Source organism: Prionailurus bengalensis, chromosome A2 (assembly GCF_016509475.1).
Source record: "Prionailurus bengalensis isolate Pbe53 chromosome A2, Fcat_Pben_1.1_paternal_pri, whole genome shotgun sequence".
Taxonomy (NCBI): domain Eukaryota; kingdom Metazoa; phylum Chordata; class Mammalia; order Carnivora; family Felidae; genus Prionailurus; species Prionailurus bengalensis.
In genome coordinates, this window is record NC_057348.1 from 3,355,581 (window position 1) to 3,383,407 (window position 27,827).

Consider the following 27,827-nt stretch of genomic DNA (forward strand, 5'->3'; position numbering starts at 1 on the left):
CTCCATGAGGACAGGGATCTTCGTCCCCGACGGTGCCTGGCATATAGCAGGTGCACAGTAAATATCTGCTCAAGAACGAATCGGGAACCGGCCCCATCCAGAGGAAGATGCCCCCCCATTTCCACACCCAGCTCCCCAGAATTCTGCTTGCCACCACGAGTGACACAGGGGCTCCCAGCTGACCCCCGTGGGCAACACCGAGGTCCAGGTCCCGCCCCCAGGAGACAGAGCAGAGCCAGAGCCTTGGGGGGGCCGGTGGTTGTAAACAGTTTTATTGATGGGGAGGGGGTTGGGGGAGGCAAAGTCCAGAGAGGGTCCAGGACTCAGCTGGCCACTCAGCTGGCATGCATGGTCAGCTGGAGGTCGAGGGGGAGGTCACGAGGGGACGGGTGTCATGGGACCCTCCGACCACCCTGGGGCCGTATTTACAGTGGGGCCCGCCCGCCTTCCCCGCCCCCGGACCACCAAGCCCTTTGGACAGCTGCTGCCAATGTGACTTCCGGGCAGGCCCTCCCGGCCCCCCTGCCCGAAACCCCTGCTTGTCTCCCCTCAAAGTCCTGACCGGCACCTTGGAGGCCCCCCGGCCTTCTGGAAGCCCCGGCGCCGGCTCAGCCAACACCCAGGCCGCTCGGGCCACCGCCTCGCACACGGACACGTACACGGCACGCGCGGCCCGCCCCGACACACACACACACACACACACACACACACACGCGCGCGCGCACCGGCAGCAGCCCTCGTGGGCGCACGCACGCGCACACACACACGTCCCTTCCCTTCCTGGCCCCTTGCACACGAACACGGCATGCACACGCGCACGCACACCCACACACGCCAGGAACCTGGGTTGAGGAGGGGCGTGGGGGGTGGGGCTGGGGGTGGGGAGCTCGGGTCGCAGACGCGGCCCCTCCCCATCCCACCGCCTCCAAGCGTTCCCGCCCCGCGTCCCCCTCCCCCCCCTCCCCCGGCTGACACCCCAAGAACGGAGTTGTGCAATTGGATAGAAATCTGCAAAAGAAACGCCAACTGGAAAACAAACCCAAATCCACGCGCAGAAGGTCAACCTCAAATCCATAGCACATTCCTCCCGCCCCCACCCCCGCCCCCACCGCCGCCTCAGTGTCCCGCGGCCCCGGGCGGGGCGGGGCGGGGGCGCAGAACTCGTTGTGCTTCCGTGCGGCCGAGGGGGCCCCCCACGCGGGGCGGGGCGGGGCGGGGCGGGGGTCGTGAGCACCCACTGGAGAGCTTGGGCCGGCCCTCTCGCTCCTGGTTCCCGTGGCTGGCACCGCCGAGGCGTCGGGGCCCCGGCCTAGGGCACGGGGGGCGCAGTCCTGTCCGTGCCCCCGTAGGAGAGGAGGTGGGCCAAGTCCGTGCCGGGCCGCGCGTGGCGGCCGCGGTGGCGGTCGCCCGGCCGGCCCTCGCCGCTGTTGAACGTGTGCGTGCGGCGCAGGGCGGCGGCCGGCGGGCCGTGGGGGCCGGGCCTCCGCAGGCTGCCCGTGGGCGGCGGGCTCCAGGGCCGCGGGAGGCCGTCGGCGGCGGCGGGGGCCGGGTCCGAGGGCCCGGTGGGCGCCGACACGACGCGCCGGCGGTCCGGGCTGGCGTGCGGGGTCAGCGGGAAGTCGCCGTGCGCCGCGCGGCCGGGCCGGGCGTAGAGGCGCGCGTCGGGGCCCGGCTCTCCGGGCACGGGGGGCGCGGGGGGCGCGGGCGGCGGCTCGGGGGCGCGGGCCGGCGCCAGCAGCAGCAGGGAGGAGGACGCGGACGCCGAGAGCAGCGGGTGGCCGTGCTCCCAGGCGCGCGCGCCCAGGGCGTGGGGGTGCGGGGCGGGCAGGCGCTTCTGCGGCAGCGGCGTCTGCTCGGGCGTGGGCAGCAGCCCCGAGTCCAGGTCGTGGGGGCCGCCCTGCAGCAGCGTGGCCTTGGCCCAGCCGTTCTGCATCAGGGGCGCCAGCAGGGCCTCGGGGGGCCCCCCGGCGCCGCCGCCCCCGCCGCCGCCGCCGCCCCCGCCGCCGCCCCGGCCCCCGGCCGCCCTGCGCTCGCCCAGCCGGCTCACGCTCAGCACGGCCTCGCCGCCGCCGTGCGCCAGGATGGCCTCCTTGTCCTTGCGGCGCGCCAGCTCGCGCCGCTCGCGGAGGCCCACGTACCAGCCCACGCTGAAGCCGGACACGACGGCGCCCACCACGAAGGCTGCCACGGACGACGTCACCAGCAGGTTCACCGACACCAGCCCGGCGCGCTCCTCCGCCAGGCTGGCCCGCAGGAGTCCTGGCCGGGGAGGGCGGGCGGGGCCGCGTGAGCCGGGGTTGGCGGGGACGCTGGGGTCCCCCGCCCCGCCCGCCCCGCCGGCCCCGCCGGCCCCCGCCGGCCGTCCGCCCTCCGCCAGTGAGTCCGGCCGGCCGCTCGGTGGCATCTCTGTGGCCCTCTGTCCGCTGGGGTCCGTGTGTCCTCTCCGAGTCTGCGTGTCCGTCTCTTGGCCTCTCTCTCTGTGTCCCTCCCCCGCCACCCCTGCTGGAAGTGAGGCCCCCCGCCCCTCCCATGCCCTGACGGAGGCCAGCACCCGCCCCCAACACACACACACACGCACACACACGCGCGCACACACACACACACACGAGCACACGCGCGCGCACTCCACTTACCTGTACAGTCCCCTAAGCCTGAGGTGCTGGCCCCAGACACGTCCTGCTCAAAGGTGCCTCTGACGGGGAAGTGGGGGGCGAGAGGGGCAGTCAGCAGAAACCTCTCTCAGAGCCTGATGGTCAGAGGGGGGGGGCAGACCCCCTCCCCCACCCCCTGTCCCCCAGTACCTGGTGCCGGGGCTGAGGAAGACACAGGAACCATCAGGCGCCCACCCACAGTAGGGGTCCTGACTGCCAATACAGTTCCTAGAGCAGACGGTGACCCATCAACCACAGTCCCTTACGAGGCACCTTTCAGTGTCAATTCCAGGGGTGCTTGTGACAAATCGGCGACTACTATCCCCCTCACCCCCCCTTAGAGATGAGGCTCGGGACAGCGGGCTCAGGAAAGGGTTTCGCCGCGTTGAGGGGCTCACACTGAGACTAGGGGGGTCTCAGCCTGCACACCTGCTCCTGCCACCCACTTTAAAGGCGGGGAGACAGCTGCCTCCCCGGTCCCCAGCTTCTTCCACACCTGCTGCTCTTAAAGATGTCAGCCAGGTCTCACGCCTTCCTCTGCCCACAACCCTCCAGGGCTCCCACCTCAGTAAAGCCCAGGTCTTCCCTGCCCTCCCTGCTTCCCTGTCTTCCCCTCGCTCACTCTTGCTCCAGTCAATCTGGCCTCCTTGCTGTTCTTCCAACGTACCAGGACCAATCCTGCCCCAGGGCCTTTGCACGGGCGGTGTCCCCTGCCTGGCTCATTCTTCAATAAGCCAGGAGGCCGCCGGGGGCCCCGGACTTGCATTGGACTTTCCCCACTTCCCGTGCTCATTGCCCCTTGCTTTCCCCCCCTTCCCCCCCCCCCCCCCCCGTCACCTCCGCAGCCTGCCCCAGGGGGCACTCACTTCATGCACCCTGAGTACTGCTGGCAGCGGGCCACGGGCACGCGGACCACGCAGCGGGGGAAGGCTGCCAGCAGGCCACCCGAGGCCGGGTCCAGCTCCAGACTCAACAGCCGCCGCCCTGCCTCACCGCTGCTGAACCGTCCACACCTAGGGGTGAGCGGATTGGTAAGAGTCAAGGGCGCGCCCCGCCGCCCCGCCCGCCGGGCCGCCTCTGTGCACTCCACCTGTCCGGCCGGTAGGTCTCGAACTCCTCTAGGAAGACACTGGGCCCAGCGGTGCCTGAGGCGCTGGCGTTGGGCCAGATGAGGAACTTGAGGACGGTGCCCACCTCGGAACCCAGGAAGACGACGGTGTGGTTGCCCCAGGGGCCGGCGCCCACGTCCACAGCCACTCGTGTCAGCTGGTGCCTGGGGCCAGGGCGGGCAGGGGTCAGGCGTGACGAGACCGCACCCGGGCCAGGCAAGGCAGACACGGGGGCGGTGACGTGGGTGTGTATCCGGGACAGACAGACCACCAGGCCGGGCTCCGGTCTGGGGCCTGCCCCCCCCCCCCCCGCCGCCCCCGCCACGCATGGGGACTGACCGCATTAGAGTCCGCACGATCCAGGGCGCGTGGCCCAGAGAGGGCACCGCTTCGTCCATCAGGGGGTGGGTCTTGACAAAGTTGAGGATCTCATCGGGGAAGGCGCTAGAGGCATTGTACTGCATGCCGGGAGCCGCGCAGCACCCAGGTCTAGGTGGGGAGGAAGCGGTGGACTTGAACATCCCCACCCAGGGGCTCAGCCACAGATGACCACCTGGAAGTCCCAGCCCTCGGTCCCCGGGGTCAGGACCCCCACCCGGGCACCCGTTTCGGGATCCGGGGGGGGGGGGGCCTCTTACCGGGGCCGTGGCACCTGGTCCTCCGGCACGGGGGTCCAGATGGACTCGGGGGACTTCTGCTCACGGAAGCGGCCTTCAAACACGGCAGCCACCTGTGTCATGTCGAAGGCGCAGACAGCCGAGCCGGGGATGCTGGGGGAGTTAGGTGAAAGGGAGCGGTGAGCCCGACGGAGGGCAGGGCCTTGGACGCGCGTGGGAGAGAGTCTTTGTCCCTGTGAGGCTGTCGGATGTCCAGTCCCCTGGGCCGGAGATGCCCCCACCCATCCCGGTCGCTCTGCTTCCTGAACAGGGCTCCTCTGTGGCCACCGGGGTCCAGGCGCCCCCCGGCCATGACTTGCTTGGCGTCCAGTCTCCCAGATGCCACTCGTGGCTCCTTCCAGACCATTCCCCAGGGGGCTTTCCAAACACGCAAATCTGACCTTGTCTCTCTTTTGCTCCTCACTCTCCCATGGCTCCCTAGAGCTCTCAGGATATAGTCCACTCTTCTCCCAGTGGCTCGTCACCTCTCTGCCCTCATATCCTCTACCGTCGCCCTCGCTTGCTCCTCTCCAGCCACAGGGGCTTCCTTTCTATTGGCGAAACCCATCGCTTCTCGGCCTTTTGGCTAAGATCAAGTGTATTGGCGAAACCTACCCAACTCACTGCTGCCTCGGGGCCTTTGCACATGTTATTCCTCCAACTTGGAATGGACCCGGGAAATACATGACGAATGCGGGACCCCTCCGCTCACGTCCACCCGGTGCCCCAGTGTGCTCCCATCGGGGTCCTCTGACCTGTTGCTGGGGGTGGAGAAGACAGCAAGGACCACCGGCCGGCCCCCCAGGCTGACCACGCCCGTGACAGCCTGCAGCACGTTGAAGTAGAAATGGGAGTCGCCAGGCACGGAGCAGTTGAGCCGCGCCTTCAGGAAGGACGTCCACTGTTTCTCCAGCACCCGGGGGGAGCCCCCCACGTCATTCTTGCACACCCGGGCCACTCGGGACACCACCACCTGGGGCAACAGCAGACAGATGGGGGGTGGGGTGGGGTGTGAGCCCTGTGTCCGGGAAGGCCCGCCCGCGGGCCGCGCTGGCCGTCAGCCAGGCCACGACGGAGGAGTGTGGCCCTGAGGGATCCCGGTCGCCACACCCCTCTGAGCAACGCGCTCCCCAGCGGAAACGGGGGGACGTCAGCAATGATCGTTGCGGCCCTGAACCTCGTCTGTGTACGGATCGCCCACTATGGGCCAGGGACTTTATCCGTGTATGGATGGATGGACAGATGGGTAGAGACGAATGGGCGGGAGGGTGCGTCGGTGGGTGGGGGGATGGACAGAGGGTTGGGGACGGGGCGGGGGGACAGGCCAACAGCGACAGCACTAGGACCGGAAGCCAGAAGCGTCCCCTGCCCTCAAACCCATGAACCGCACCCGTGAATGTCTTCCGGCCTCAGAGGCCGGGTCCTGGCTGGAGTGGAGGTAGAGGGCGGACCCTCTCGCCCCAGGTGGAGATTCGTGGGTCCCCCTCTGCTCCCCGCTGCCCCTGACCAGAGCCTCTCAGCTCCACGCCCCACTGCAAGGGCCTCTCAGCGGGAGGGTGGGGGTGAGAATCGGACCTTACCTTCTCCAGATAGTTAAACTCCATCGCGATCTCCCGGAAGAAGAAATAGATGTGGCTGCCCCACTCCACCGCATGGACAAAGTAGGGCTCTGTAGGAGAGGAGGGGTCAGAACCCAGCCCCTGATACGAGAAATGGTGTTTCTGGGGCTGTGAACACATCAGCTGGGGCGACTGCTTTTATAGTGAAGGGGGGACATTCGCTGATTACCCAGGCAAAATAAAATAGACTCAAAGAATTTTCGGGGAGGGGGGCGGTGTGGGGTGTCAGAATCCTAAAATCACTGTGTCTACCCTCCCCAAACAGCAACGTCTACTATTTTGGTCACCTTCCTCCCTAACGTGTTGAAGAGCTAAGCTCCTGCTCTCACCCTCTTGTGACTCCTACTTCAGGCTTCTAAGCTTCCCGCTTCCAGCAAATTCTACTTTAGCTCCAACGCAAATCTTTCCTCTGGCTTTATCCTCAAAGAGGCCAGTGAGTTGCAAAGATGAAATAGGAGCCCCCCACCCCCCTCCCCACCGCCTCCATCTCTGCTGGGACTCTTATTCTGGTGGGGGGATTTGATGAATGCCTACCCCACCTTTGAACCACTTGGAGTCGTGTTTCACGGTACGCAGAGTGGGCCGGTCCCCCAGGCTGCGGTAGATGACGGCATCGATGGCTAGGAAGTCAGTAACGGTGGCCGTGAAGAGCATCCCTTCTGGATGGGTGTGAGTGGGGGGAAGCAGGTGAGAAATTAGATCGTAGAGGCCAGGGGTGGGGTGGGTCAGTACTTGATCTTCCAAGACTGAGCCCAGAGCCCAGGGGAGCTCTGTCCCTAGGCTGAGCCCTGACCCCATCGAAGCCCGAACCCAGGCTGATCTCCAACCCCCCCAGCTGAGCCCTGACCTTGGCTGAGTCCTGACTGTGGCTGAGATTCTACCCGCTTCCCAGCTGGACAGATGGTCTCCCAGCCGCCTTCATAATAACCCAACTCCAAGAGTGGAAAATGCCACACGGTGCTCCGGGCTGGGGTCCCAACAGACGGTCAGAGTTGGGGGACACTCACCAGAGAAGAGGGCAACGTTGGCATGTTTGGGATCGTATGGGCAACGGGCCATGCCGCTGATATTGTCCCCCAGGGGCTGCAGTGTGTCCATCTGCAGGGGGGGGACAGGGCCTGAGTAACAGAGCTCCTGGCCACACCTGGCAGCCCCGTTCCCCCCCCCCCCGCCCCCCCCCCGCCCAGGGAATCGTGGCTCTACCCTGGGTGCTGTGTGATTTGCTCACTTAGCCCCTCTAGGGCTTAGTTTACTGATCTGTGAACGGGTCTAAGAGTCAATCCTAGTTAATCCTATAACTGGCTTGTAGCTTAAGTAGCTATGGCTTCCCTGATCTCCTTTGGAAGCCTCCTCTGGAGCTCCCGTTGAGGGGCCGAGGAGGGCTTATCCAGCAAGACTTCCCGAAGGAGGTGATGTGGCCTGAGGCTAGAGTAGGGCCAGTAGAGGGCAGGTGAGCAAAGACCAGGAGGTTGGGGCCTGGGGCAGGCAGGGCTTCGAAGGGCGGAGACTCACGCTGTAGTTGGCACACACGGGGTTGAAGGCATTGGAACCGCACACGAAGAGCGTGGATTCGTCGCGAAGTAGCAGCACCTTTACAAAATTCCGACACTCGCCCTGGGACGGGGCGGGAAGAGAGAAGCCATGGTGGGCGTGGTCACGGGTGCGGGCGTGTCCAGTGCGGGGGCGGGGGCAGAGCAGAGCAGATCTGGGAGCGTGCGGGGCGGGGCCGGGCTGTGGGCGTGCCCAGTGCAGGGGGCGGGAGCAGGGCAGAGCAGATCTGGGAGGGGGCGGAGCGGGGCCGGGCTGTGGGCGTGCCCAGTGCAGGGGGCGGGGGCAGGGCAGAGCAGATCTGGGAGGGGGCGGAGCGGGGCCGGGCTGGGGCGTGCCCAATGCAGGGGGCGGGGGCAGGGCAGAGCAGATCTGGGAGGGGCGGGGCGGGGCCGGGCTGTGGGCGTGCCCAGTGCAGGGGGCGGGGGCAGGGCAGAGCAGATCTGGGAGGGGCGGGGCGGGGCCGGGCTGTGGGCGTGCCCAGTGCAGGGGGCGGGGGCAGGGCAGAGCAGATCTGGGAGGGGCGGGGCGGGGCCGGGCTGTGGGCGTGCCCACGCAGGGGGCGGGGCGGGGCAGAGCAGATCTAGGACCGTGGGGGGCGGGGCGGGGATGTGGGCGTGACCAGGACTGAGGGCATTATGGGGGCGTGGCCAGGCTCTGGGCGGAGCCGTGGCCACGCGAGGGTGCTGGCCTGGGATGTAGGCAGAGGAAGATTTGCCCCGGGCTGGGCGGGATCGGGGAGCGGCTGGGGGCGTGGCGAGGGTCCACTCACCTCCTGCTTGCCCTTCATCCGACACACGTTGATGTCACTGGGGTTGGAGCGCCAGGTCAGTTTCTGAGGGCACAGGGAGTGGTGAGGGATCCCCGCAGCCCTAGGAACCCCCGCGGGGCCGCGCCCAATTCTTGCTCCCCAGCACCGTGTCAGGCCCCACCCCCCCACCCCCCCACCCCCCCATCCCCCCCCCCCCCCCCGAGCAGAAGCCTCAAGTGCGCCCCCACCTCTCCCACCTGTGTCCCCTCCTCACCCGCTGGTACCGCAGCTCCGTGGTTGTGGGGGGCTCCAGCTCCACCCGGTACAGGTTGTCCCTGGGGGGGGCGGGGAAGGTATAGTTGGTGAGCAAGGGAGCCTCGTGCCCCCCCCTCCGTTCTCCCTGGGGCAGAAGTCGTATCCAACACCGAACACGCCTCTGGGTGTGCCAGAGCCTCAGCCCCAAGCAACTGCAACACCGAACGAGCCTTCGTGTGCTTGCGCCGGCACCACAGACCTCCTCGTCCCCTAAAGTGACCCACAGGTTCCAGCACGCCCCACATACCTTGACATAGGCCACCTCACGTTCACACGCCCCTCTGCCCTAGGGGGCTACACCCAACCTGATGAACTGTCCAAGGCCCTTTCATCGGGTGCCCTCTCGGCACCTCTCAGTCTCCCCCAGGCTCTTCCCCTCCCCCCCATGCCGCAGAAACTGCCCTGGTCAAGGTCACTGGCGACCTCGTGCGAAGTCCAGCAGTCACACGGTCTCTATTCCTCCCCCTAGCCCGCAGTGTCTGGCCCGTCCCCCCTCCGGCTGGGAGCGCCTCAGGCACCTGGCTTTCCTCCCATCTCTCCAGTCCCCTCCGTCTCCCACCCCTTCCCAGGTGCGCAGGCTGGGTCCTCCGGCCTCTTCTCCAGGGCAGCCTCGTCCACTCTCAGCACTGGAACCGCGTCTCAGCCCCACCATGCCCACAGCCCTGTCTCCAGCTCGGGCCTCCCCTCGAGCTCCAGACTCGGGGTCCGGCCGATCCTGGAGTCTCCGTGCGGGGGGCTCCCGGGCGTCTCACACTCAGCTTGGCCACGCTGCACCCGACTGTCCCCCACACCTGCTCCTGCCTTGTCCCTCATCTTGGCTGAGGCTGCTCATTGCTTCCAGGGGCGAAGGCCACAACTTAGGAGTCACCCTCAACACACGTCAGCCAATACTATGTGCTCTGCCTTTAATGTCTATCAAGAACTTACCCACTTCTCATGCCCTCCGCGGCCACCACCCTAGTTTACCCTGAACCAGTGCAGTAGCCTTGCCTTGGTGCCCCTGCTCCTGCCCTCCGTCCGTCCTCCCCTCAGCCATCACCAGAAGGTGCCTGTGGGCACCTGGGTCAGGTCCTGCCTTCCTCTGCCCACAGCCCTCCAGGGCTGCCTTCTCACTCCGTCCCCTCCCTGCCCTTCCCTCCTCACCCTCTCCCAGTTTGCTCACTCTGCTCCAGTCAGTTGGGCCTCCTCAATGTTCCTCCAACACACCGGGCCGGATCCTGCCCCAGGGCCTTTGCACAGACTACACTCGCTACCCAGATTTCTCCCTCCCCCTCGAGATGTCCCCAGGCCTGGGGACCCCACTCAGGTCTCAACTCAAATGTCACCCTCCCAGAGAAGCCCTCGTGCCCCACATCGGCACCCTCTGTAGAAACCCCGTGAGTTTTGACCAAAGAGCTGTCCCCACCGGGGGCAAACCGGGCTGTACCCACAAGAGAGTTCAGTCAGCACCCTTTGTAAAATCACACCCCAAGGGCAGAAATCTGTACTCCAGCCAACGACCTGCCCCATCATGCAAACCTCCCCCAAATGCTATCACCTGCTCTCCACGCCTCACCCTGCACACTCTGCCCGACAATCCCTCATACCTGTCCCCGATGAACAGCGTCCTGTTGACCCGCAGGACCCGCTGGATGTTGAGGTCGTCAGTACCCTCTGCTGGGGTCAGGCGTCCTGGCCCGCCGCCCACGAACACGGGGTAGTGGTTCAGGTCTGGGGGAGGGGTTGGGGAGGGGTGTGATCCCGGGCCGGGATGAGCCCGGCCTGGTGAGCCCCTGAGGAAAGTGGGCCGCAGACCCAGCTGGGAAGCAAGACCCTCCCTCGCGACTCCCCCTCCCCTGGGACCCCCCCCACTCACAGTCCCTGGGGGCCACGCTGAGCGGCGGCGGCTCCTCGGGGAAGAGGCCATTAGCTTCCCCCAGTAGCAGCAGTAGGAGCAGTGGGGCCGGGCGAGGAGGGGGCGCTCGCGGGGTCCGCATGGCGAGGTCGGGGTGACGAGAAGCGACACCTGAGAGCGAAGGGCCTGGCGGTGAGCGGCGCGACCTGCAGTCCCGCCCACCGCCGAGAGATGGCGCACACGAGCCGCAGCGGCCTGGCCCTTCAAGCAGCCAAAAAATCCCCCATCAAGGGGGGACAATGGCAAAAAAAAAACCACCCCCAACCACGGCAATAACGGTGATGGCCGCACTTCAGTCGAATTCTCAGAAAAACTTCCCGGCCACAGCGCAGTGAAAGCTCGGGAAACGGTTTCCAACAACTTCGTAGTGACAACGTTTAAATAACTTTTGAACAAAGGGGGGTTTTCAATCCCTGTAAAACGCTGAATGGTCACGATAGACAGCAACACTTCAAGGCACGTCTTTAAATAATTCAGCCTCGAAACATATATTCAAGAAGCCTTCGAATGAAAACACAGCACTGGTAACATGAAAGGCTCAAACCACCACCACCACCACCAACAGCGACCCTCAAAGTCTCTTGGAATTTCATAAGCCGCCATCTGGGTATTGCCACACTAGAATCGCAAAATACGCCAGCTGGCCTGGGACCTCAGAGGCCCCCCCCCCCCCCCCCCCCCCCGTTAGTCTGACTTCCTTCCCAAGTCCGGCCTTTCTGGCCTCTGCTGGAATACCTCTGTGACAGGCACCTCACTACCTCTTAAGGGAGCTGGCGTCACCCTCCCGTTGAAGATAATTTGAAGAACCTTCCCGGTGTGTAGAGTGGAGACTTCCCCTCACGTAACGGTCGGTTGATGGAAGTGAGCAGAACTCACCCTCTGGAACCCAGCCCGCCACACCCCTACCCGCAGGGGTGCAGTCCGGAGGTCCTGAGTAAGAAACCTGCAGCCTCGTCCTTCCGGGAAGCCTCGGGCAAGCCCTGTGCCTCAGTTTCCCCGTCTGAGCAGCAGGGACATCGGCACACGGTGTCCTGGCCTCAGAGCTCCAGGTTTCTGAACCCCTGGAGGTGAAGGTGGTGTGGGAACTTTGGCCCTGGAGTCCCTGCCTCTGAGGATTTGGGGCCAAAAAACAGGAAGGCCTTGCGTGGACCAGCGTGGCTTCCTCTCCATGACCCTGGGCTTCCGGGATTTGTGACTCAGCAGACGCCCGGATCCCACATGTTCGTGGGACACGGTTCTGCTTCCTTAAGAGCTTCCTTCCCTGGCCCCTCCCCTGCTCCGGAGCCACCCATGGCTCCCAGTGACCCCGATCTAGGCCCCGGGCCACGGCCACCGCAGAGCAGTCAAGTCCCACGGTGCGGCCGCCGGCCTGCTCTTGCCCGACGAACCCTCCTGCTGCTGGACCCCTGACCTCCTCCCCGACACCTGCCTGGGTCATCCCGGCCTCTCAGGGGTTCTGTCCTTTTTTTTTTTTTCCGAACATTTTTCTTTTGACATTGTATTAAATGTATATAATATAAATTTACCATCTTAAAAAAACTTTTTTTGCATTTTTTAATTTATTTTTGAGAGAGAGAGAGAGAGAGAGAGAGCACAAGTAGTGGAGGGGCAGAGAGGGAGGGAGACAAAGAATCCAAAGCAGGCTCCAGGCTCTGAGCTGTCAGCACAGAGCCCGACATGGGGCTCGAACTCACGGACCGCGAGATCATGACCTGAGCCGAAGTCGGCCGCTTAACCAACTGAGCCACCCAGGCGCCCCCTAAATTTACCATCTTAACCATTTTTCAGTATACACGTCAGTTAAGCACATTCACGCTGTCGTGCAGCCACCCCCACCCTCCGTCTCTAGAACTTTCCATCTCCCCAGACTGAGACTCTGTCCCCATGAAGCACGGACTCCCCGCCCCCGCCCCAGCCCTGGCTCCCGCCATCCACTCTCTGTCTCTGTGGACGGGACGCCTCTAGGACCCCCTGTGCGTGGGGTCACGCGGGACGCGTCCTTCTGTGTCCGGCTTCTGTCACCGCGCACAGTGTCCTCCGGGTCCATCCACGTGGTGGCGGGCGGCAGGACGTCCTTCCTTCCTGAGGCTGGATCATATTCCAGCGTGTGGATGGACCACATTTTATTTATCCATCTACCTGTCGACGGAAACGTGTGTTGTTTCCACCTCTTGGCTATCGCGAGTGATGCTGCTGTGCAGGGGGGTTGGCAAACATCTCTTTGAGACCCTCCTTTCTTTTTTTTTCTTTTTTTTTTTTTAATTTTTTTTTCAACGTTTATTTATTTTTGGGACAGAGAGAGACAGAGCATGAACGGGGGAGGGGCAGAGAGAGAGAGGGAGACACAGAATCGGAAACAGGCTCCAGGCTCTGAGCCATCGGCCCAGAGCCCGACGCGGGGCTCGAACTCCCGGACCGCGAGATCGTGACCTGGCTGAAGTCGGACGCTTAACCGACTGCGCCACCCAGGCGCCCCATGAGACCCTCCTTTCAACTCCTGTGGGTGCATGCCTAGGAGTGGGGTCAAACAAACCTTCCATTCCATTCTGGAGCCTGGCTCCGGAGCCAGGCTCCACGGGTCCAAATCCCAGCTTTGCCATTTCCAGGCTGTGTGACCCTGGACAGGTTACCCGCCCCCCCACCCCCCGCCTCTGGACCTCGGTTTCCTCATCTGTAAAATGGGCACAGTGACATCACTGATCTCAGAGGCCTGTGGTGGGTGTTAGCACACCATAGGTGCTCAATAAATGCTGATTATTCTGATGGCTGTTGTTGCCGCTGGCATAGTAAGTACCAGAAGCGAGGCTGGGGGGTTCCCAGGAATTACTTCACAGAGCCCCCCCGTGGCTGTGGTAGGAGGGGTGTAATATTCGGCCCATTCTGCAGATGGGAAGGCTGAGGGTCCAATTCGGGGGCTATGGCCCCACGAGAGAGGATGTGGCAGCTGGGTCGAACCCAGGGCTCGCTGGCTTCAGCATTCTGCTCCTAGCTGTTGAGCATACAACCGGTCGCAAGATTAATAATCAGCCAGGCCATTCCCTCGACCCTCCACCCAGAGGCGCTGGCGGTAACTTAACACCCAGGGCACGGGTGGGCAGACCGAGGCCCTGGTTGGGGTGGGACCCCACGGCTGATTTCTTCTCCTGGTTTTCTTAACCTTGTGATGCGGCACCTCGAGGCTGGGAAGTTCATTTCCTCCTCCTGTCCACCTGCCCCCCCCGCCCCACGGATCCATCCAAGGACCCCTGGGTCCCAGACTGGCCTTCTCTCGCCGGAACCCGCTGCTCCTACCAGGTTCTCGACTTAAGGACAGTCCGGTGGTCCCCTAGGCAAAGAGTGGGGTCTCGACCTCCCCGCCCCTCCCCTGCCCTGAGTGCTCTGTAACCCAGCTCCCGCCTCCAGTCCCGCCTCCTGCCCCTTCAGTATGCCCCTCGAGGTAGCGAAGGAATCTTTCTAGAATGCAGATCTCACCAGGGTCTCTTCCCCTTGGCACCCGTGGCATTCACGCGCCACTGTTCTCTCGGGGCGGGGGGGGGGGGGGCTGTCCTGGGCACCGTGGGGTGTCGAGCAGCAGGCTGGCTCCCACCCACTTGATGCCAGGGTCCCCCTGCAGTGTGACAACCACAGATGTCCCCAGACATTGTCCAGTGTTCCCTGGGAGGCAAAATCACCCCCAGCTGAACGCTTCTGCGCTAGACCCTTCTATGGCTCCCCAGTATCCTCAAAATGACATCCCAACTTCTCCCCACCTTTCCGTCTCCACCCCTGGACATCTGCACACGCTGTTCCCTCTGCCTGGGTCACCTTCCTGCTCCCAGTAGCCTGGTAAACTTGTTTTTCGGGTCTCAGCCGCCTCTTCCAGGAAGCCTTCCCAGATCACCCCAAATGGGCTTCCTCCAGGTTCCCTGTGTGTCCCCCATCAGTGCCCTGATCACCCTACCAGCTGTCCGTCTTCCTCACTGGACTGTGAGCCTCCTGAGAGGGCAGGACAGGGTCTTGGCTGCTGTGTGTCCCCACCACCCAGGGCAGGGCCCGGCATACAGTGGGAGCTCAATACATAATAAAGGCAGCAGGAGTGCCTGGGTGGCTCAGTCCTTTCAGCGTCTGGCTCTCGGTTTCAGCTCAGGTCATGACCTCCTGGTTCATGAGTTCGAGCCCCACATCGGGCTCTGTGCCGGCAGCTGGGAGCCTGGAGCCCGCTTCGGATTCTGCATCTCCCTCTCTCTCTCTCTCTGCCCCTCCCCCGCCCCCGCTCTGCCTCTCTCTTTCAAAAATGCATAAAGGTTAAAAAAAATTTTTTTTAATTAAAAGAAAAAAATACAGGTGGCAAACGCCAAGCACCTGCTCCTCGCCAGGCATTGCAAAAACCGAAGCAGACTCATTGAATCCAAGCACAACGCAACCCGAGAGGTGGGTGCCGTTCACGTGGCCCTTGTGCAGATGGGGAGACTGAGGTGCGTTGGCCCAAATGGAAGCACGGAGCTGGGACTGAAACCTGTTCGGCCCACATTAGTTATTTGGATTATAATGCAGAACTGAAACCCACATGCCCTTTCTGGGAAGCCCGGGCTCCTCGGGGGCCCACCCGCTGCGCGCGGCCTCAGTTTACCCCCTGACCCGGGGTTATGGAGGCCTCAGCACCTCCCCCCCCCCCCCGTCCCCCCCAGACCATCTGCTCCTCTCCATGAAACTCGAGGCACCCCTGCCAGCAGCCCCGAGGACAGACACTCGTGCCCTTGGGGAGCAGAAGGGACGGTCATAGAGCAATAGAGCGTCAGCCCCCATCCGGGAGGGCTCACGCTGGGGCAGGGCCTCTCCCCTGGAACCCCGACCATCGGGCCACCTCTTGGCGCACCCTCCCATTGTACAGACGGGAAGACTGAGGCGGACGGAGACATCCCTCAAGCCTTCTCCACCTCCTCCGCTGGCCCGGAGGCCCTCCTGTCTGCCCCGCACCGTACCGCTCTGAGGCACGGTCCAGTTTCCTTCCGGAAAACTCCCACCCGGCCCTCCTTCAGGCCCAGGCGTCGGGGCCACGCTCCCCGCCCCACCCCCACCGGCACTTCGGTATGAATTTTACGATCAGCTGGTAAGTTGCAAACAACAGAGAAAACATAAAACCTGGCGGGGGTTTTCACCGGAACGGTGCCGATCGTACAGATCAGGTGGAGCTGCTGACTGCCAGCCGGTGCTCCCCCCGCTCCTCCCTCCCCCCCCCTCCGTCATCCCTGCCTCCGCTGATGCCTCAGGCCCCGCCTGCGAATCTTCCCCCGCCCCCAGCCTCATTCCCTCACCCTCACGCCCAACGCCGGCAAGCCCCGTGGGCCCTGCCTTCACAGTTATCCGGAATTCTCACCCCTCCCCTTCCCAGTCCGCTCCCGGGGCGCCCGCCTCATCTACCGCGCGGACCAGCGCGGTCCCCCCGCAACCCGGGTTCTCAGGCTCCCGCCCTCGCCCCCAGCCGTCATCCCCGCAGCGGCCACCGGAGGGCGCCCGTGAGCACCGGAGTCAGGTCCCGCCCCCCTCCCCCCCCCCCGCCTCCGCCCGCAGCCCTCGAGGGCTCCCACCTCCTTTCACCTTAGTAGCCCCGACCCTTTCCCCGCACCCCTGCTCCCCTCCCCACCCGGTGTCACACTCCCAAAGGGTCCGATTTAGCCCGTTTGCCACTCCTCAGACCTGTAGCATCAGCCTCACTTGGGAGCCCTTAGAAATACAGAATGGGGGAGGGGGCGCCTGGGGGGGGGGGCTCGGGGGGCCACGCGCCCAACTTGGGCTCAGGTCATGATCTCGCGGTTCCCGAGTTCCAGCCCCACGGTGGGCTCTGTGCTGACAGCTGTGAGCCAGCAGCCTGATTCCGATTCTGTGTCTCCCTCTCTCTCTGCCTCTCCCCCGCTCACGCTCTGTCTCTCTCTCGCTCTCAAAAATAAATTAAAAAAAAAAAATTCTTTTTTTTTTTTTTTAGAAATGCAGAGTCCCAGGGCCCCACCCAGACCTGCCCAACCGGAGGCCGCTTGTAGTCAGATCTCGCAGGGATCCGGGCGCACGTCAAACTTTATGCGTGGATACCTAGTCGCCCACCCATCCGCCCCCCTGGACGCTGAGCCCTGTGACGGCAGGCAGTCTTGGGTATGTGTCGGTCCACTGGTGTCCCCGCAGCGTCTGGCACACCGTTGGTGCTCAATAACGGCTCGTAAGCGAATGCACTAAGTGTCAGCATCAGGGCTTGAATCCGGATCTGCCCTCCTCCCTGGTTCCACTTTGCCTGTCACCCCCACAACACGCAAGTGTCTGCAGGTGTGTGGGTCCTCCCCGCGGACGCCCACGGGCCCCTGGGAGCTTCTGTGTGTTCACACGTATCCGTAGATGCGCCCACGGCACACGCGTGTGCCCCAGCAATGGCAGGCCGTCTGCCTGTGTGTGCACGCGCCCCCCACGAGGCTGCTGCCTGCGACTCCCACTGATGGCTTTCTGGCCCTCAAACTGTCTCCAAGGACCTCAATTAACTGTGGGCACCCAGCTGGCCAACCCCGGGGTCTTACTCACCCTCCCACCCCAGCCAGCCTCATCTTGGTGGGTTGGGGAAACTGAGGCCCAGAATGAGGGCTGGACAGAAAACCCTGCCAGCTGAAGAACTCCAGGGCAGCGGTCTCCAGACTCGTATGGCCCCGGTCCGAATCCCGGCACTGCCTCCTGTCCGCTGTGAGCCCTCCGACGGCCACTTCCCCCGTGTGGGCCTCAGTGTCCCCACCTAGAAGCAGCAGGCGGCTACAAGCCCAACCCGACACTGTTGCTGTGGCGATAATCCAGACCAACGCCATCCAGCAGAAAGCCGGGGGTGCACACATGTGTCACTTTGAATTTCCTGGTGGCCACACTCACAGGGGGAAACTCGTTTTAATAATTTATTTAACCCAATGGGTCCAAAATACTGTTATTTCCGCAAGTAATCAATGTAAAAATGATTAACGAGACATTTCAACACGCTGTTTTTTGCGTTTAACCTTTGGAATCTGGCATGTGTTCCACACTGAGAGTGCATCTGGATTCGGGCCGGCCACGCGTGATTCAACAGCCACACGTGGCCGGTGGCCCCGGACAGCCCAGCTCCAGAGGAAGCGCTCAACAGGGTGACTGGCCCACAGTGGTCATTCCTATCATTGTCGCTGTTATTTAAAAAAAAAAAAAAAATTTTTTTTAATGTTTATTTTTGACAGAGAGAGAGAGAGAGAGAGAGAGAGCGTGAGCAGGGGAAGGGCAGAGAGAGAGGGAGACGCGGAATCCGAAGCAGGCTCCAGGCTCTGAGCTGTCAGCACGGAGCCCGACGCGGGGCTCGAACCCACGGACCGCGAGATCGTGACCTGAGCCCAAAGTCAGATGCTCAGCCGACTGGGCCACCCAGGCGCCCCTATCATCGTCGCTGTTATTATGCAAACCTCACCCCTGATTTCCAAGTGCAGGTTGGGGGGGTGTGGCCACTGCTCCTCAGGAATAAGCAGGCCCCTGGGGGGGGGGCCTCCCATTCTCTGGGCCTTAGCAGGGAAGTTCTTCTTCCAGTCTCCCAGAAACCCCTCTTGCTTCCGGAGGCTCCCAGAAGCAAAAGGCCTGGAGGTTGGAGTTTCGATCCCAGGCTGGGCATTCCCCCCCCCCCCCCCCCCCGGCCTTTGAGAATTTCGCCTCCCTCCTCTCCGATCCCCCTCCCCGCAAGCAACTCTTTCCCGGGCTTCACAAGCTCAGCCCACACCCTGCTCAAAGGCCTGCAATGGCTCCCTAGTACCCCCACGGAAGAGAGAACCGATTTCTATCCGCAGACATTTCAGGACCCCTCCTGCCCTGGCAATGACCTTAATCTTCACTTGCCCTCATCTTCTGCCACGCATGCCCAGAATTCACCCGTCCCACACCCAGGTCTTTGCTGAGGCTGTCTTCCTCTGCCAGGGACGCGTTCAGCCTTCTCAAGGCCCAGCTGCTCCCCAGGAACCCCTCAACCACCCAGACATAGTAACCTTGCTTTCCCTCCTTGGAGCCAACTCCTGCTCGCCATCCCTATGAGCTACATGCGGATGTCCCCTCCTCCAGGAAGCCTTCCTTGACTGCCCTGGCTGAGCCTGACACTCCCTGGGCTCCCCCAGCCACCACCCCTCCCCATCCTGGAGGCCACTCCCCGACTCTGGCTCCCTGTACCTTGGGAGCTATTCAGTTACTCATGAGATGAGCAATTATTGAGTGTCAGCTGTATGCTGGGCACAGTTCCAGGCAAAGCCCTGCCCCTGTGGGGCCCCCGCTCCAGCGGGGAGACAGGGGTATGCGACTCGGTGACTCAGGGCCGGGCTGGGAGCCCCTGTTTCTCCATCTGCCAGGGCAAAGATGGGGGCGGGATGCCCGTTTCCAGTTCCATAGAAGGAGCTCCTGACAGCCTGACCGCCCCAGGATTCCGGCTCCGGGGCCCGGTGTCCCCGGGGGGATCGAGTAACCCGGCCCGGCAGCCGGCCCCTGTGCCATCCAGGTCCAGTTACCGGCTCTGCTTACAGCTGCCTTCTCCAGCTGCCTCAGTCGCCCCCGGTCTCAGCCCAGCCGGGCTTCGGGGCTGTCTAGGAACTTGGCAGAGCACCCAGAGGGAGTCCCTGGGGCCCTGGCCACGGAGGGGCTGGGAGAGAGGCCCCCTCACCCCCCTCGCCCCCCGACGCCGATTAACTCATCCCTCCCCGGCCCGGGACACAGCGGCCGACCTTTCTGCTTCCTCCCTCTGCAAATCGGGGATGATGGCCCCAGCTCCGGGGCGCAACAGTAGGTGCTCCACTAACACCGGCTGGACCAGTGTCCCGCGAGCAGTCCCTACTTGTACAAAAAGCCGCAAGGACACGTTTGCTCCAGACTCTCTGAGCACCTGCTCTGTGCACCTTCACGGCAGGAGTCTCCGCGGTGATCATGCTCGGTGTGGGGGGGTGGGGGGCCGCGGGGGGCTCGGCGCAGAGCCGGGCAGGCAGGAAACGCGCGCGCAGTTCGTGCTGAACTTGGAGGGGACGGAACTCAAGAGTACCCGAGTCACCTCCCGCGTCCGCCCCCCAGCGGCCCAGCGGAGCGGGGACCTCAGCTAAGATTTTATGAAACCCCTGTGGGGCCCCACACTTCATTCACACTTCCTGCCCACCCCACCCCAGTGGGGGAGAGACCGGCACTATCATCCCCATTTCATAGGTGGGAAAAACGGGCCCAGAGAAGTCAAGCCACGTGGCCAAGGTCACGCAGCCCACAGAAGGGTGCGGCCGGGATCCGAACCCGGGCCGCGGGGCTAGGCTGCCTCTTGCCGCCGGCCCACCAAGTGCCATCTGGCCACGAGCCTGCACAGCCTCAATGAACGTTTTGCGGATAAGCGAGCGTGGAGACCCGGAGAGAGGCTCTCCTGTCCCCAGGCCACTCGGGGAGCCGGGGTGGAGAACAGGTGGCGGGGGCACTACGGCAGGACCTCAAGTAGGGGACACGGACAGGCCCCCGGGGCTCCAGGCCCAGACGGGGAGGGGGGGGGCTCCCGGGTAATTAATTTTAATCACTGTTTGGAAATTGGGCCGCCAGGAGGCAAATCGGAAGCAGCAACTTGTAATTAGGAACGGGGAAGGGGGGGCTCCTTTCTCCGTGATGCGGCGACCATTCTGAGGAAATTAAAGTGTCATTTACACCCAGCGGGTAATTAGAGGGCCCAGGAGGGGGGCCACTCGAGGGGGCTGGGGGCTCCTAGGGAATCCAGAGTGAGGCTGGGGTTGGGGGGGCAGACACCCACAGATTCCCAAGTAGGCCTGGGGGCAGACGGACCCCGTGCTCAGCCCCAAGTTGAAGGAGACACACAGGAGCTGGGCCCTGCTCTTGGGGCCCAGTTTAGGGGGACAGAGGGGTATAAGGCTTGGCCCTAGGGGGTCCACTCCCGGGACGACGAAGAGATACGGTTCTTGCCCTTGGGGTCCAAGAAGACGGCCAGCCCGGTCCTCCTTTCTTGGGATTCTGGGAGCCCTCCTCTCCACCCCCCCCACCAGGCTCACCCCTCCATCCCGAATTCCTCCAGTCACTTTGCCCCTCCCCAGAGGCCCCGTCTGGAAGGCCACAGGGATCCCCAAGGGGGACGGGACCAGAAGGACAGGTCTGCAAGGGGACAGCGTTTAAGAGGTGCTGGGTGGCGGGCAGGCGGGGCTGGGCTAAGTGTTGCTGGGAAAGGATGAACTTGAAGAAGACAAAGGCGGGAGAGAGGTCCTGGGGGACGGCCCTGGGGTCAGAATGGACCACAAGTCCTGGTGAGTCAGGGCTCAGGAATGGCAGAGATGTTGGCAGAGTGACGATGGGGCGTGAGAACGGCGTATCAGTGGAGAAAAGTAGTGAGGGCCGGGGGCCCCTGCTTGCTGGGTGACCCCGGGGAGATTTGCCACCCCGGTCTGTGCCTTGTTCCTCCCAGAGCTCAGACCTGCAAAGGGAAGTAAGAGCAAACACTCCGGGCCGTGTACTGCGCTCCCAGCCCGGTGCTGCGGCCACCGCAGAAAGTACCCGTGGGGTCGGTGGGAGGGGTTCTTCTTACATTTTACAGTTGAAGACACTGAGGCCCGGGGTGGGTGAGTGACAGGCCCAAGGCTGCACAGCCAGGAAATGGCCAGGCCAGGACTTGAACCCAGACGCTCAACCCCAGTGCTCCCTACCCCTCAGAGAAAGGGGCCCTCAGTTTCTCGCCACATCCTTCTGTAGCAAGTCCCAAGTCTATCCCACGCGCCAACCCCTTTCCCTCTCTCCTGCCACAGTCTGGTCCCCAGCATCGCTCGCCTGGACCAGCGCAGCGGCCTCTGCCCTGGCCTCCCAGCTCCCGGCCCTTGCCGCTCCCAGACTGTCTTCCCCACGTCAGTCATAAGAGGGCGCCTGTGAGCACCCTAGTCAGGTGCCGCCCTCCCTCCTTGGTCCTCAGCCCTCCAGGGTTCCATCCTCACTGGGGGTGAAAGCCCAAGCCGTCCCCCGAGGACCCCAAGGCCTTGCACAATCTGCCCCCCCCTCTTTCCCCCTCTCCCCCTCACTCTGTTCTGGCCACACGGGCTTCCAACGCACCTGGTACGGTTCTGCCCCCGGGCCTTTGCACTGGCTATACCCTCTTCCTGGAATGCTCTTCCTCCAGATCTCTGGCTCCTTCTCATTTTCCGGGTCTCAGCTCAGATGCCACCGCCTCAGAGACACGCTTCTTTGACACCATCGGCTAAAACAGCCCCGCCCTTCTCAGCTACATCATCCCGGATGATTGTCTTCAGCAAACTTATACTGAATTTACTTTACGTCCCTAGTGGGGATCCGTGTCCCCATCCGGCTGTGAGTTCGACAAAGGCAGGGCCCAGTCTGTCTTGGTCATTGCTGGGGACCCAGGACCTAGCACATGGCAGATACTGATTAAATATCTGTCAACTCATCAGATGAAAGCAAAGACCTCACAGCACCAAGTGAGGTCGGGGCCAGGGGCTACAGGTTCCTGCTTTTCAAACTTGTTACTTTTTCTGAAGAAAAACAACACGACTTTGCCCCGGCGTTTTGCCTGTGTCTCCTTCTTTAGATGGTCAACCGTAAAGGAGAGAGAATAGTATTTCTGTTTTACAGATGGGTACACTGAGCCTCCAAGAGTGAGTGAGTGAGTGGGCAAAGTCATGGATTCCAACCCAGGTAAGTCTGATCCAGGTGGGCAATCCTCTAAGGCCAATAATTCAGTGAGCTTGTCTCAACTGCCCAGGGGCTCTGACTCCTGGGGCTCCGGGAAAGGGAGGAGGGTCTGGAACTCTCAGAAAACGTGTAGCCGCCTGCACTGGGAACTCCTACACATCCGTCACGGCCCTAGCTTCCATGCCCCTCCTCCATTCATCTTCTCGGATCCACTGGGCAGAGACCAAGTTTTCCCGGCCCCATTTGCTCCCTGTGCCTGGGCTCTGACTCCACGTTGCAGAAAAGGCTGGCGTCTGCCTGTTTCCTCTTCTCCAGCCTGGAAGCCCCTTGAGAGCTCACTAAGCACTAGAGCTAAAGCCTCTTTCTCGGGGATCCCAGGGTCACCCGGCATGGAGCATGGCACACGGGGGCCACCAGGAGCGTCGCCCGAACTCCCCGGGGACCAGGTCTCCCCCAGGGCTCCTCTGAGAATCCACAATCCTCCTCTGGGTTCCTGCAGTTAGGAAGTTCTCCCCTAGATCTGCCCTTGGAAGGCAGGCTCAGCCAGGGCCACGGTGCATCCTGGGAAATGTAGTCCTCACCAGCCTCGGCCTCCCTCCCGGCAGGCCCCGGGATGGCCAGTGAAGGGTCACAGAGGCAGAGCCGGTGGGGGGCCCCGTATCCCTGCCCAAAGGAATGGAAGAGGGGTCTCTGGCCTCCCAAGTCACCTCTGTAGCATAATCTAATGGCTGTCACTTTACGTGGACATCCCCAAAGGCCAGGTGACAATGACCGTGCTAATGAGAGAATACATGGCTCGGGTCCAGACCTATCAGGCCACCCGCTGAACCTTGGCTCTGACAGGCCAGACCTGCGCTGTGGGCAACGGTGGGGGTGTCTAGGACGGGGGGGGGGGGGTCGGTCTGCAGCCGGCTCCCGGGGAATTCAACCACAGGATGGGGGCAGGTGGCTGGAGCCCGCGTCTGGGGCTGCCTTGAGCCTCAAGTTCCCTACTTCCGCTAAATGAGGCCACACTCGCGGTCAAACCATATCACTGCTGGGCCTTGGAGGAATCCGCCTACGGGTCCCCAGCCCCTCAAGTGGCTTAGACTTTCAGAATTACCGGATCCTAACCATGACAGTTCAAAACACCCACGGCACCCGGACATTGAAAAGCAACTCGGGAGGGGGCGCCCGGGGTGGCTCCGTCGGTGGAGCGTCCGACTCCGGCTCAGGTCGTGATCTCGCGGTCCGTGGGTTCGAGCCCCGCGTCGGGCTCTGTGCGGACCGCTTGCTCAGGGCCCGGAGCCTGCTTCGGATTCCGTGTCTCCCCCCCTGCTCTCTGTCCCTCCCCTGCTCACGCTCTGCCTCTCAAAAATAATAAATAAGTATTAAAAAGTTAAAAAAAAAAAAAGAAAAGAAATGTGGAGGGTCACCTGGGCCCTGACCGATGCCAGAATGATTTTTCCAGGGTTCTGCAAAGACGGCTGTCCAACCTCTCGGGACGGACAACTCTCCCCCCGCCCCCCAACCCCCCATCAGGCAGCTCCCTTGGTTTCCAGGAGCCTGGTAGCTACCCTTCCTTCTGGCTGCTCAAGGTCTAAAACGTTGCCCATTCCCTCTCCTGCTCTAACACCTCCCATGGCTCCTAATTGCTCTTGGGATAAAGCTCGCTCCTCAGTTTGGCATTCTCAGCCCCCAGCCACCTCTCGGGTCTATTGCCTGTGGTCTCCCACCCCTAAAATGGGCCAGACGCTCAGGGCTCCCCCAACACACCCCGCCGTGGCTCTACTGGGCACCCCCTCGACCTCGAATCCCTGTCCCCCTCTTCTCCCGGCAACATCCTTCCCCTCCCTCAAGTCTGATGCCACCACCCCCTCCTCCAGGCAGTCTTCCCTGATTCCACCTGTCCCGACGCTGGCTCCAGGCCTCCCCGGACACCCAGCATCTCCTGACAAAGGGCCAGGCACACGGGACAGGGCCACACCCCAGGGTCAGCCAGGGATACCACTTTCCCAGGAGTCGGGAGCGACCGGCATGTCCTCCAGCCTCCAGGGACCCAGCTCACCTGTCCTGCTGGCTGACGTCAGGGTCACCTTTCCAAGGACAGTTTGATTTCTATCTTCCAGGTCCAGCCCCAGGTAACCCCAGCAACTCCAGCCCGTCTCCAGCACCTTCTTTGCCCAGTGGACAAAGGCGGGCACAGAAGCCTAGCAGTGGGGTAGCCCCTCCCGGGTAAGCAATGCCTCCGCTCCGAGACACCTTCTCTCCTCAAAGCGGAGGAGGTGACAGGACCCCGAGGACCGTGGGTGCTCAGCTCTGGCAGAAGGTAGGTGGGAACCAGGGAGAGTGGAGGGGGGCGAATCCAGGGCATTCTTGCGTGACCTCTCTCTGTCTCATCTCCCTCCGCTCAGGTCCGAAACCCAAAGATCGCCTCCTGCGGACATGGCAGCCCAGAGAGGGCTAGACACCTGTCTGAGGTCGCACAGCTGTGCTCCTCCTCTTAGTCCCAGCCTGTCCCTCTTTGGAGAGGGCCGGGGCCTTGGAAGCCTCAGGTCTAAATTTCCACACAGCCCAGGACGGACAGGGGCTGGGATCCAGTTTCCAATGATGTGACGCCTCCTTTCCTCCTTCAGCCTGTCTAGCAAGCCCGGGAGAGGCCAGGCCCGGCCTCCCTCTTTGCCCGCTCTGCCAATTTCTTGGGCCTCAGTTTCCCCATCCACCCTCGGGAACGGGGCCAACTCAGGGCTGACACCATTTCAGTGAGGCTTCCTCCAGGCTGCTACCACCTGTCCTAGGGGCCTCAGTGACCTCCCAGCCAACTTCCCAGAGAGCCTGGGACCCTCTCTCAGCTGGGCCCTGACCGCACCAGGGAGCCCCAGCCACATCCTGCACTCATGCTCCGTAGAGTTTTGAGCAATTCCCCACACACATCCCCGAATTCGCCCCTGAAGGAAACCAACAGCGTCTAGGAGGATGTGGGAAAGAGGCTGGGTGGGGAGCCCATAGAGTGGGGCCGGGGGCGGGGGGGGGGGGTGCCCAGCGATACCCAACTTTGATTTTGGAGAGAGAATGTGGACCCTTTGACACGCTGAGGGAACCCAGAGAAATACCAAGAAATGCAATTTTGTAAACGGGGTGGGGGGGTCCCTTCTGTGGTCCCAGCCATTAGCCACCCCCCCCACCTTCCTCCTTAAGCCCAAACCCAGACCCCCAAAGCTTGAGGGCCCCTTCTCCTGACTGCAAACCTCAGTTCCCCTCTGGTCCGTGGGTCAAAGGTAACAACCTTAGGGGGAGGTGCCAAAGACCTCAGCCAGCGAGAGCTGAACAGCGAACAGCGGTGGAGGGTCCGTGGATCGCACTCCTGGCTCCGGCATCTACGCGTCCCAGGCAGGGGCAGGGGCATGGGGGTGGGGGGGTGTCCTCCGGCAGCGCCCCCTCTGGGAGGTGCCCTAAACTCGGAGCGCGCCTGCAGGCTGAGAGCAGGGCGGGGGGGGGGGGGGGGGGCACGTGACCCCCACCCCGGGGACCAATCAGCGCCCGCAGGAGGGGGGCCACACTCGGCGCCCCCACCTCTCCCGGGCGCGCTCGGAGAGAGACGCTTTCTTTGTCCCTTTGTCAGCTCTTGGGGGGCCCCCGAACCCCGGGGCCCCCGCTGCAACGGGGGGGGGGATCCGGACCTGCTGGCTCTCTCCCCCCCCCCGCGGCCCCTCCCCCGCGGCCCGCGCCCTGGACTCGTTCTGGGCCGGGCGTGAGGCTGGAAAGGGCTCAGGGGCACCCAAGGTGCGGCGGCTGGACCGCGGAGTGGGGTGGAGGGGCCTCGCCGTGCCGGGACCACCACACCGGTGCCGGGTCGGCCTCGACTTAGCTCTCCGGGCTCCGCCCCCCCAGCACCACCCCCCCACCCCCGGCCAGCAGGCCCCGGCCGGCCCTGAACCCCCCACCTGGGCCCAAATCCAGCTCCCCGGCGGCGGCGCAGCCGCGAGCCCCATTATTGTGCCTCCCCCGGCCCCCCCCCCGGACAAAGTCTCCACCCGCTGCGGTGCCGACAGAACCCCCATTATAGCTCCACATCCAGGCCCCCAGGCAACAATCCAGGCCCCCCCCCAGCTGCGGTGCCATTAGACTCCCTCATTATGGTGCCTCATTCAGCGCCCCAGGCCCCAGTCCAGTCCCTTCCCAGCGTTGCCGCCGGACCCCCAATACACCGTTCCATGCAGCCACCCCCCTAAAACCCAGCCCCCTCCCCGGTGGCGTCGCTGACAGTTCGATCCTCCCGCGATAGCGCTCCCCAAACCCCCTCACCGGCCCAATCCATCACCCCTTCGAGCGGCGGGGCCCTCAGGCCCCCATCCTGGCGCCTGACCCGGCCACCCGGGCCAGCGATCGAGCCCCCCTGCTGCGTGCCGACGGACACCCCCGGGCTGCACCTCCCCCAACCCCCTCTCGCAGACGCCCCGGGGCGCTTACCTCGAAGCCGCCGCGCCGCGAGTGCGCGGGAGGGAGCGCGAGGGCGGGAGGGCGCGGGCGGGGGGGGGGGGGGGGGGTCCGTGCGCGCACCTGTCCCGGCCCGGCCGGCTCAGCCGGGCATCCCGAGCGGGGAGGGGGCTGGGGGCGCGCGCTCTCCCCGCCCCCGGCCCGCGGCGCCTCGCTGGGGGAGGGGGCTCAGCCCCGGCCCCCGGCGCGCTGGCGTCGGCTCCGGGGGGGGCGCTGCGCGGCGGCCGGACCCGGGGCGCGCCGCGGCCGCATCTCCTCCGCCCGCCGCGGCCGCCGCTGCGACTCGCGGCTCCGCCACCTCCGCCCCCCCCCCTGCTTCGGACACCCCCCCCCACCCCAAAGCGGGGCTGGAGCCACGCAAAACCCGGCCCAGAGCTACGGCGGCGCGGAACGGAGGGAGGAGCCTGGTGGGCGGCAGGAGGCGCTTGGAGGCGGACGTGGGGGTAGGGGAGCGACCCAAGAGAAGGCACCCTGCTTTTGTCTAGGTAGGGGGGCCTGATTGCCCCCCCCCCGACTCCCTGGTCTCGTGCGCTCTGGCCAGACTCGCGTCTCCGGGATTCATCCCCAATCGGACCCAAGGGGATGATGGAGGTGATGCGGTATCACGAACCCCTTGGTCTACGGGGCCCCTCTCATCCATGAGGTCATTTATTCAACCCACAGGCATGATGTTCAACAACCCCCAGTGGACATGTGAGGAAATTGAGGCACAGGAAGGCGGCTCGGCCGAGGTGACCCAGTCAGAAATTGGCAGAACAAGGACTTGAACCTGGGCGAGCCGGCCGCATCCTGGCGCACCGGCTGCCCTCTGTCCAGCGCCCATGGGTTTTCCGGGGGGGGGGGGGCTGCAGGCCTCCCTGAGTCGGTGGGGAGCACTCTCGCCCCGCCCCCTGTCTTCAGGACTCCGAGACAAACCCGTCTTTCGGTTTGGGAGGACTCCCTGACCCTCTGTGACCTTAGGACAGCAAGAGACCCTCTGGGGGGGGGGCGAGTGTGACGTGTATATCTCCCCCACTGGGTCGTGTGCTGTCCTGGGCCCTCTGGCATTCCCGCTGTAAAGTAGGTGTTCAATAAATGTTTGATGCTATTATGTATTTATCTAGGGACACTTCTTGGGGACACACACACACACACACAC

The 27,827-nt window shown here is 63.7% G+C and overlaps 1 protein-coding gene across 4 annotated transcripts; it reads right to left on the reverse strand.

Annotated features, from left to right (window-relative positions):
• Positions 1 to 251: 251 nt before the first annotated feature.
• Positions 252 to 26,782, reverse strand: SEMA6B (semaphorin 6B). Of its 4 annotated transcripts, none has more exons than XM_043586219.1 (17): positions 26,663 to 26,782; positions 10,505 to 10,654; positions 10,236 to 10,359; positions 8,609 to 8,669; positions 8,356 to 8,418; positions 7,548 to 7,649; positions 7,043 to 7,133; positions 6,575 to 6,694; positions 5,997 to 6,085; positions 5,172 to 5,389; positions 4,399 to 4,530; positions 4,100 to 4,249; positions 3,742 to 3,924; positions 3,518 to 3,664; positions 2,802 to 2,879; positions 2,634 to 2,692; positions 252 to 2,259 (listed from the first exon to the last, which is right to left on the reverse strand). In XM_043586219.1, exons 2-17 carry the CDS (start codon positions 10,623 to 10,625, stop codon positions 1,310 to 1,312), a joined length of 2,688 nt encoding a protein of 895 aa, XP_043442154.1. In that variant the 5' UTR covers positions 10,626 to 10,654; positions 26,663 to 26,782; the 3' UTR covers positions 252 to 1,309. The 4 variants fall into 4 exon arrangements, with proteins under 4 accessions (XP_043442154.1, XP_043442155.1, XP_043442156.1 ...); XM_043586220.1 differs by lacking the exon at positions 26,663 to 26,782 and adding an exon at positions 11,420 to 11,765; XM_043586221.1 differs by lacking the exon at positions 26,663 to 26,782 and adding an exon at positions 11,302 to 11,400.
• Positions 26,783 to 27,827: the final 1,045 nt, after the last annotated feature.